The sequence below is a fragment of the Anolis sagrei genome, chromosome 4 (genome assembly GCF_037176765.1).
Source record: "Anolis sagrei isolate rAnoSag1 chromosome 4, rAnoSag1.mat, whole genome shotgun sequence".
NCBI classification, from domain to species: Eukaryota; Metazoa; Chordata; class Lepidosauria; order Squamata; family Dactyloidae; genus Anolis; species Anolis sagrei.
In genome coordinates, this window is record NC_090024.1 from 237,182,210 (window position 1) to 237,192,707 (window position 10,498).

Consider the following 10,498-nt stretch of genomic DNA (forward strand, 5'->3'; position numbering starts at 1 on the left):
TCTCACACCAGAAGTGATTTGCTGTTTCTCAAATCGCTCCTGACACACTCACAAAAAAACATTCATATGGTCAAGATGTTCAGTCCAATTATGCTGCTATTTTCTTGGGCTTTCTTCCATAGGTAGGATTATATGTTTGTTTTGTGTGTGTGTTGGATGTTGATAATGGAATTAAGTGAGCACACTTCTTCAGTGTTAGTGATGCAAGAACCAACCCTGTTAAAGTATGCCAATTTCCCAGTCCTGAGAAATTAACTTTTCATGGAGCTGCTGGTAGCAAGGATCAAGGCCAGGTTTGTGTTTGATGGACACCTTGGTGGTTTTCCTCTGGATGAGAAACTTTTTCACTCTGCTACTTCAAGCTCCAAGAACTCTTTTAACCATCCACAGTTGGCAATTAAAAATGTGTTAGAACCCTTGCTGTTATCTACGAAGGTGCTCACATAACAGATGAGAGAAAGAAAGCTGCTTTGCTCTCATCAGAGCCAATGAATACAGTTATGTTTTTTCTACTTTAGGAAATAAAAATCTGTACACAACTACTGGACTGAACACAAGGGAACAGCAGCTCAAGCTTTCAAGTAATGCCATGCACTGAAATGTCCTCATTAGAGAAGACAAGGATGAGTTGTTAAAGCCCACAAAGGTTTTGATCCAAGAAGTACCTGTGCTCGGACAATGCGTTAGGCAAAAGCATAGATTATTGAAGCCCTGACGTGTTTCAGACCATTTGGTGAATTCTCCCCTCCCTCCACTACCATGGATCTTTTGAAATAAGATTAATAGAAGAGTTTTAATGTATTGTGTAGCACAGTTTGAATTAAAATAAATACTAATGAGCATCTGTGCCCCAAAAGTGATACCCATGGCTTTAAAACATTGGCCCAATACTGATAAACTATCCACACATAGAATAATAGAATTGAAGAGATTCCACAGGCTATCCAATTCAACCCCCTGCCATGCAGTAGTAATACATAACATTATGTCAACACATTTTTTATTCCTGGGTTATAAATGTCATTTCCTAATTGGTTCGATCATAAAAAAATCATGGGAAAAAAAGTTTATTAAACTGCAAAAACATTAGGTTTTTGTGGGTTTTTTCGGGCTATAGAGCCATGTTCTAGAGGCATTTCTCCTGACGTTTCGCCTGCATCTATGGCAAGCATCCTCAGAGGTATGAGGTCTGTTGGAATTAGGACAATGGGTTTATATATCTGTGGAATGGCTGGGGTGGGGCAAGGAGCTCTTCCCTGCTGCAGTTAGTTGTGAATGTTTAGCTGATCACCTTCATTAGCATTTGAAGGTCTGCCTGAGCCTGGGAAAATCTGTTCCTGGGAGGTGTTTAGGCCATGAAAGCCTTCGACAATACATGCAAAAACATTGTTGCAATCTGCACATTGAGAGGTTAAAAACAGCATATTTTCATTAAGGAAAACCACAAACAAAGTGCCCAGACCAGTGGTTCTCAACCTGTGGGTCCCCAGGTGTTTTGGTCTGCAACTTCCAGAAATCCCAACTGATAGGATTTCTGGGAGTTTGAGAACAACACAAACCCATTTCTCCTTATGAACCTTCCAGAACTTTAAGATCGCCCAGGGAGGCCCTGCTCTCGGTCCCACCTTTGTCACAAGCACAGCTGGTGGGGACGAGAGACAGGGCCTTCTCAGTGGTGGTCCCTCGGCTATAGAACGCCCTCCCTAAGGACATCAGATTGGTCCCCTCCCTTTTAACATTTTGGAAGAGAGCTAAAACTTGGCTTTTTGATCAGGTATTTACAAATACAGTGTAACAGACAGGAAAATGAAATGGTTTGATGATGTGATTGTACGATGTTTTTAACGAGGAGACCCTAATGATACATGTTTTTATTGATTTTATTGATTCTGTTATGGTTTTATTATTCGACTGTTTTATTATATTGAAATTGTATTTTATGGTCTTGGTACCAATTGTAAACCATCCCAAGTCACCTGAGGGCTGAGAGGGACTGTATATAAATGCAGTAAATAAATAAATCATCATCATCATCATTTAATGACTTATTAATCACCCTCCATCCGAGAATGCTCTAGGCGATTTACAGCTAAATTATAAAAGATAAAATACATACATACAAAAATTAAAAATTAACAGAGATCGAATGATCTAGTAAATAAATAAGACAAAACGTCTAGAGACCTACAGGTTGAGAACCACTGACCTAGACTAAAGGAAATAATAGTACTACCCTCAGCCACAAAAACAAAGCTTCTGGAGTATAACAACTACTTTCAAAGTAAGTTCTGTACAATTAAAGGAACACGTTTTATTTTTGAATTTTGTTATATAATGCAATCAAAGGACTCCTGACAGCTATCCAGCATGGGAATTCCAGACATGAATCAATCAGTACCAACTAACACCTCCCAACAAAGGATTCCCCCAGGCAGCAACCAGCCAGGCTTTGAAGCTGCAAGGCCATTAATTGCTAATCTAAGTGGCCAATTGCCTCAAGCAGACAAGAGTTCTTTCTCCTACCCTGGACATTCCACAGATATATAAACCTCACTTGCCAAATTTCCAACAGATCTTTAAACCTTTGAAGATGCCTGCCATAGACGTGGATGAAACATCAGGAGAGAATAAATTATATGCATACATAAACATTAAAAACATTTGTCTCAACATTAAAATACACTGTTTAAAAAGTCTTGATCATTCACATCTAGTTGGCATGGTAAGGTTTCCTATCGCTGCTTTATTGCACTGTCCTGAAAGCTTGATCCCACAGACAAGTTTTTACCATCCTTCTGAAGGACAAGAGGGAGGGGGGCAATCTGATCTCACCAGGAATATGGCATCTTGCTACTGCATCCTCTCTTAACCCTCTCGTCTTCAAGCTAAACATACCCAGATCCCAAAGCCATATGGTTAAGGATTTGGATTTTCCTCAAGGCTGCTGCTCAGGATGCTTCCATTCCCAGAGATAAGGTAGACACCTATGGTAGACACCTATGGAAGGCTGCGAGCAATACCTTTCTCCGGTTCATTGTTTCATAACTCCTTCTCTCTGAATATTATCATATGCCAATGATACTTACACTGCAATTCAATTTTCATAAAATTTTGCTCTATTCAATATTTTTTGTTCATGGCTTTCTGTGTGGATTTCACCATGAACTTCTACTTGATTCCTGACCATAGATTTTCATCAAGCTGTTGATCGCTTTGAGCAGTGAGCTTGAGTCATGCACTATAAATACTTGTAAATACATACATTGATGTTGCTGTGTACCTTCTAATTAACTCTGACTTCCAACAACACAACTGCATTATTGGCAAGATTTCTTCAGAAGAGGTTTGACATTGTCTTTCCCTAACCAATGGTGAAACTGAGATTGGAACCCTAGTCTCATAGAGCCCTACTCCAACCCTTCAAATTACTACACAATGCTGTCTCCTTTAGAACTTGTCTACATGGGTCAAAAAGCATATATTCAGCTCAAACAGACTGCTGAAAGTCTTTACAATGCACAGTGGTTTCCAGTAAGTGTCCTTAGGACTAACATGTCCAGAGTTAATGAGCCCTTAGAAATAGAGTAATCATTCAGAGAAGATCATTTCCATTATCTAGATGATAACATGGCAAGCACTAATGGATTGTGATTTGGTAAGCCAACAAAAATCACTTATGTGCTTTTACTGCCAAAGTTAGATGGCATAATTTTCCTTTCCAATAAGTTAACTCATGACACTTTTTTGCACCAGCTGCACCTGTACTTTGAGAAGTCTGACTCCGGTGACATCCCGTATAGACTACTGCAATGCTCTCTACATGGGGTTGCCTTTGAAGACTGTCTGGAAGCTTCAAATGGTCCAATTGACAGCAGCCAGATTGCTAACAGGAGCTGCACTCAGGGAGCATACAACTCCTCTGCTGCACCAGCTCCACTGGCTGCCAGTTTGCTACCGAGCACAATTCAAAATGCTGGCTTTAGCTTATAAAGCCCTAAATGTTTCTGGCCCAACTTACCTATCCAAATGCATCTCCCCTTATGAACCATCTAGGACCTTAAGATTGTCTGGGGAGGCTCTACTCTCGTTACCGCCTTTGTCACAAGTACATTTGGCGGGGACAAGAGACAGGGCCTTTTCGGTGGTGGCCCCTCAGCTGTAGAACACCCTCCTTAGGAATATCAGATCACCCCCTCCCTTTTAACATTCCTGAAAAAAGTCAAGATGTGGCTTTTTGAGCAAGCATTTGCAAATGCAGAGTAACTGACATAGGAAAACAGAACAACTAGATGATGGAACTAGACAATGTTTTAACAAGGAAACACTTTGGATTTATGTTTTATTGATTTTGTTATGGTTTTTATTATATAATGTTTTTAATTGTATTTATGTATTGAGGACATTCATTTTTGTCCTGTAAACCGCCTTGAGTCACCAGCAGGCTGAGAAAGGCAGTATACAATTTATTTACTTTTTGTCGTGTCAGGAGTGACTTGAGAAACTGCAAGTCGCTTCTGGTGTGAGAGAATTGGCCGTCTGCAAGGACGTTGCCCAGGGGACGCCTGGATGATTTGATGTTTTTATCATCCTTGTGGGAGGCTTCTCTCATGTCCCCGCATGAGGAGCTGGAGCTGATAGAGGGAGCTCATCCGCCTCTCCCCGGATTTGAACCTGTGATCTGTCGGTCTTCAGTCCTGCCGGCACAGGGGTTTAACCCACTGCACCACCGGGGGCTCAGTATACAAATAAAGAAAATAAATAAATAAATGATACATGAAGCACAAATGTGGCAGACACCCAATCTATCTTTGACCCTCAAGTCAGTTCTATCTTTTGGCTCATAGGCTTGAACCTTACTCACAAAAATGCATGTTTTATGGACAAATCTTTTCCCCAGGATTGTCTTAGGTATACATGCAGCTGCACATTTCCCTAATTGCCAAAATGCCATACAGAATCATAGACATGGAAGAGATCCTAAAGCCTATCCAGTTTAACCCTATTCAGGGTACGCAGCCAAAACAGTCCCAACAGATTACCATGGTGCCTCTCTTCAACCCTCCCCCCCCCCCCCCCAGGAAACCCTCCACCACACTCCAGAGCATATATCACTTACAGGAGTGTTTTCCCTAATATTTATAATGCATCTAGTTTCCAGTAGTTCCAGTGTGTGGGTTTTCTGTAGACACACAGATAGATATCTACATAAAAACTCCAACCATCACCCAAGTCAAAAAAGAAGCACCATTAAAGCCTTGGCAGACCGTGCAAAAAGAATCTGCGAACCCCACCTCCTCCAAGATGAACTGAACCACCTCAACTGGGCTCTCCAGGCCAATGGAGACTCCACCTCAGAAGAGCTGCAAGACCAAGAACAAGCCACGAGAGTCAAGATGAAGATCCACCCAGAGGAAAAGTGTTCCTGCCATACATCAAGGGAACCACTGATCGCATAGGGAAGCTGATGAGGAAACACAACATACAAACAATCTACAAACCCACCAAGAAAATCCAACAAATGCTACGTTCAGCAAAGGACAAGAGGGATCCTCTCACCTCTGCAGGAGTCTACCGTATTCCATGCAGCTGTGGACAAGTCTACATAGGGACCACCAAACGCAGCGCCCAGACACGCATCAAGGAACATGAAAGGCACTGCAGACTACTTCAACCAGAGAAGTCAGCCATAGCAGAGCACCTGATGAACCAACCTGGACACAGCATATTATTATTTGAGAACACAGAAATGCTGGACCACACCAACAACCACCATGTCAGACTACACAGAGAAGCCATTTAAATCCACAAGCATGAGGACAATTTCAACAGAAAGGAAGAGACCATGAAAATGAACAAAATCTGACTACCAGTATTAAAAAACTCTAAAATTATAACAGCTAAACAACAGAGAGGAAAAAACCAGGCACAGATTAACACCTCCCAGCAACAGATTTTCCCAGACTCAGGCAGGCCTTCAAATGCTAATGAAGGTGATCAGCTAAACATTCACACCTAACTGCAGCAGGGAAGAGCTCCTTGCCCCACCCCAGCCATTCCACAGATATATAAACCCATTTTTCCTACTTCCAACAGACCTTCTCAACCTCTGAGGATGCTTGCCATAGATGCAGGCGAAACGTCAGGAGAAATGCCTCTAGAACATGGCTCTATAGCCCGAAAAAACCACAAGAACCTAGTGATTCCAGTCATGAAACCCTTCGACAATATATCTTTCCAATATTTAAATATGACTATGTCCCCTCTGGACCTTCCCTTCCGCAGGCTAAATATAATGAGTTCCCTAAGCTGCTCCTTGTAGGGCTTGGCTACCATTCATTTTATCATTTTGGTCACCTTTCTCTGGACATGTTCCAACTTGTCAATATTCTAAATCTAGATGGACCTTTAAAGGAGAGAGATGGGAGCCAGACCTTGCCATTTTGCAGGTACGTTTTCATAGGTCTGAGAATCCCTTGTTGCAAAAATGAACAACTAATGTTTCTCCTTTGAAAAAAAAAATAGAAAAGGAAGCAGCAGATTTTCTATCCAGCTGGAGTTTTGTACAGACACCGGGGTAGTTGTTAGTTAAGCAGACAAACACAGATGTAACTAATGATTTCCCAGTATGACACAGACTCATTTAAAGTTATAGTTATACACAGACAGACACAGACACCCCCACACACGTGTGTGAGTGTGTGTGTAGCCGGAATCTACATTCTCAGCTGAGTGAACCACAGCAGCTTAAAAGAGGAGAGTCTGAACAGAGCAAACCAGCCAGGAAGCTGGTGACAGAGTCAAGGAGGCAAACAATGCTGGATTGATGAGGAGCGTGCCGAAGTACCGAGGCAAGTGGAGAGTCTGAAAAGTGACAAAGTAGGACCCCTAACTGGGCTGAACAGCTTGTCACTGTGGTTGTCCATCAAACAGAGGAGGAGGAGGAAAAATCACAGCATTTCTAATGGGGCTTTTCATTTCCCTGTAACCTGCAAAGCTTGGATGCCAGCTAGAGGATCTTTTAGGAAGGCTTCTCCATGTTTTGTTTGCTGCATGCCAAGGAATTTTCTCAAGACAATAAAGAGCAAACCAAAAACTCCACAAAAGGTAAGAACTTAAAAGAAAAGTGTTTTTTCTTATGTTAACATTCTTTTAATGTGGGAGTTTGCTTCCCAATGTCACATATAGGCATGTTTTATTTAGAGGGATTAAGGAGAATGGCAGTGTTTATATGCTGGATTCGTGAATTTATCAACTGACTTGGGGAACAAGTCAGTTTAGCCAGCCAGGTATGGATTTTAAATTTTGCAGGGGCTTAGTCTGTTCTTATTGTCCTTTACTATCCTGTTCTTTTTCTGCAGGGTTTTGGGAAGTGTCTGCATCTTCCAAGTGTGAATGAGTTTTTGACTGGAATGGATGGGATATCAGTCTCTTCACTGACACCAGGTAGCTTCATGAGGAATTAGATTCCCTGACCCAACTGAAAGTAGTTTAAAGGAATAGCTATTCTTGTTTCTGTTTGTGATGCAAGACAGATGTTAAAGAATGAATATATAGGAAAAATAGTATACAGTCACAGGATTTATATAGCATTCATATCAGACAAAAGGTTATCAGTTTTGATCAGTTAATCCTGAGATAGATATTTATACAGAACAGCTATAGCTGAAAGGTATGCTGACTATGAAAGTCAATTGCATTTCAATGTTTACAATCTTCTCTTGTTCAATTCATTTGGTAAATAGTTCTGTTTGGATTTGGCACTTCGAAATCCTAAATCACCCAAACATTTTTATAGAGGTTTCCCTGTTGTGTTTTTCTATTAGACCATCCAAAGACCACCAGTTGCTCCAGAATAGCATTCTACCATGGCCGGGCTCTTTTCATCCCTGTTCATCTACTTTATAATCTGAAGAGAAATCCATAGAGTGAGAAGATATGGCTAACTCATCTGAGGATGGAGAACTGAATGTCTCCTTTCATGGAACCAGCAACTCCTGCTGTGTAAGCAATGCTACAAACATTAACTTCACCTCCTATGAACAGTCCCCAGACTTCTATGTGATCATCCCTGTGATTTACTCCGTGATTTGTGCCATGGGTCTGACAGGCAACACAGCGGTTATCTATGTGATCCTCAAAGCTCCCAAGATGAAGACAGTCACCAACATGTTCATCCTTAACTTAGCCATAGCAGATGACTTGTTCACGCTGGTCCTACCCATCAACATTGCCGAACATCTGCTGCATTACTGGCCCTTTGGAGAGATCCTGTGCAAAGTCATCCTGTCCATTGACCACTACAATATATTCTCCAGCATCTACTTCCTCACGGTGATGAGTGTGGACAGATACCTGGTGGTCCTGGCAACCATCAGGTCAAAGCGGATGCCCCATCGCACTTACCGAGCAGCCCGCATCATCAGCTTTGGCATTTGGGGCCTCGTCACCCTCATTGTCTCCCCTTTCTTCGTCTTTGCCAACGTCTACAAAGATGGCTTAAACATCACAAGCTGTGGGCTCAATTTCCCCAAGCCTGAAAGGTTTTGGTTCAAAGCCAGCAGAATCTACACTCTCATCTTGGGCTTTGCCATCCCCGTCTCTACTTTCTGCATCCTTTACATCATCATGTTATACAAACTGAGGAACACTCGCTTGAACTCAAATGCGAAAGCCCTCGACAAAGCCAAAAAGAAAGTCACCATCATGGTCTTTATTGTTTTAGCCGTGTGCCTTTTCTGCTGGACGCCATTTCATCTGGCCACTATTGTAGCTTTGACCACTGATGTGCCACAGACTCCACTAGTCATTGGCATTTCCTACTTCATCACCAGCCTGAGCTATGCCAACTCTTGCTTGAACCCATTCTTGTATGCCTTCCTAGATGACAGCTTTCAGAAAAGTTTTCGGAAGATGTTGGAATGTAGAGCTGACTAAAACTTGAACCGCTTCTGCCAGATCTCATTTAGTGCCCTTTGAATATAAATCTGGCTTTTGCTGACAACTTGCGTGTGTGTGTGTGTGTGAGTTTGCATATGTTCAAAAAGCTTTAAATTAGTTAAGATTTAATTCTGTTGGGAAGTGATTAGTGTGTCTTTTTAAGAATTTTAATACCTTTCAGATGCTTTGCTTCATTTGAATGCCTAATGTATGTTGCTTAATGTATGTCACTGGAAAGGAAAGCAAGAAAGAAGTTGAACCTGTAGAAATGTCCTTTCATGTGTCCTAGTCTACATCTTCCCCTGGTGGAGAATAATAAAATAACGGATGGAATAAATAGCATGAAAACCGAAGCAGGAGATCTCTATGTGGCTGGGTCTGGATCATTATTGTATTTATTTGTACAACATATTGTGGGAAAATCAGAAATACAAACTCTGCCTTCCATCCCACAAAGGCTCCTTCAACACTGCCATATAATCCAGTTCAAAGCTGATAATCTGGATTTTATTTGGCAGTATAGAAGGAATGTATTGCCGAAGGCTTTCATGGCCGGAATCACTGGGTTGTTGTAGGTTTTTTCAGGCTATATAGCCATGTTCTAGAGGCATTCTCTCCTGACGTTTCGCCTGCATCTATGGCAAGCATCCTCTGAGGATGTGCTCTGGAACCACATCTTACATAAATATATATAGCAAAACAATGCTTTAAAGGGCAGAAAATTTTAAAAGAATCATACAGAACACAATACAAGCCAAAAACCTTTGGAAATGAAAACATCATTTTAATCCACCTGTTTATGTTTTTTTAGATAATGATCCATAGAGACAACTATTCCTGGAAATGAATTAAAAGCCAATGCAAAATCAAAATTGAATAATATATTATACACCAACAGTGAGCCCTGGATACTTTCCATGAGATAAACTTTGCAATATTTTTTCAAAAGTTATTTAATATATCTTAATTATTTCTTCCTTCATTCTTTTCCATTAACTTCTAGAGAGAATAGACATCACTATGTTCTAGAGTACACCTGGGGAGAGGTGACAACAGAATATCTTACTTTTTTCCTCTTGTCTTCAATAGCACCATATATAACACTAGTTGCATCTACACTGAAGAATGAATGCAGTTTGAGGGCCCTTCCACATAGCCATATAACCTAGAATATCAGGGCAGAATTACCCACAATATCTGATTTGAAGTGAGTCCACACTGCCATATATCCTACTTCAAAGCACATAATGTGGGATTTTATTCAACTGTGTGGAAGGGGCCTGAATCTGCTTTGAACTGGGTTATCTGAGTCCACACTCAGATAACGTGGGATTGATATTCTGGGATATAGGGTTGTGTAGAAGGGCTCTAAATTTGCCTCTGAAGAGGAGGTGTGCTTGAAAAGAAAATTTGCAGAGAAAGAAAGCACAACTGTTTGGGATGGGACCACTCACTCCTGTGAGAAAATATTATTCAGAATATATGGAAGTGTTTTTCAGGACTTGTATACACTGGCCAGAAAACCCAGACTCTCTAAAAATCCACTGTTGTCTGTTTCGAT

General features: G+C 41.1%; 1 protein-coding gene across 2 annotated transcripts; it reads left to right on the plus strand.

Annotated features, from left to right (window-relative positions):
• Positions 1 to 6,426: 6,426 nt before the first annotated feature.
• On the plus strand, positions 6,427 to 9,285 carry NPBWR2 (neuropeptides B and W receptor 2). 2 transcript variants are annotated; one of them, XM_060771477.2, is made up of 3 exons: positions 6,427 to 7,104; positions 7,359 to 7,443; positions 7,824 to 9,285. In XM_060771477.2, exon 3 carries the CDS (start codon positions 7,936 to 7,938, stop codon positions 8,932 to 8,934), a length of 999 nt encoding a protein of 332 aa, XP_060627460.1. In that variant the 5' UTR covers positions 6,427 to 7,104; positions 7,359 to 7,443; positions 7,824 to 7,935; the 3' UTR covers positions 8,935 to 9,285. The 2 variants fall into 2 exon arrangements, with proteins under 2 accessions (XP_060627460.1, XP_060627461.1); XM_060771478.2 differs by lacking the exon at positions 7,359 to 7,443.
• Positions 9,286 to 10,498: the final 1,213 nt, after the last annotated feature.

Coding starts and splice junctions, on each gene's coding strand:
- NPBWR2 (XM_060771477.2), top strand. CDS start 7,936: ATGGCTAACTCATCTGAGGATGGAGAACTGAATGTCTCCTTTCATGGA.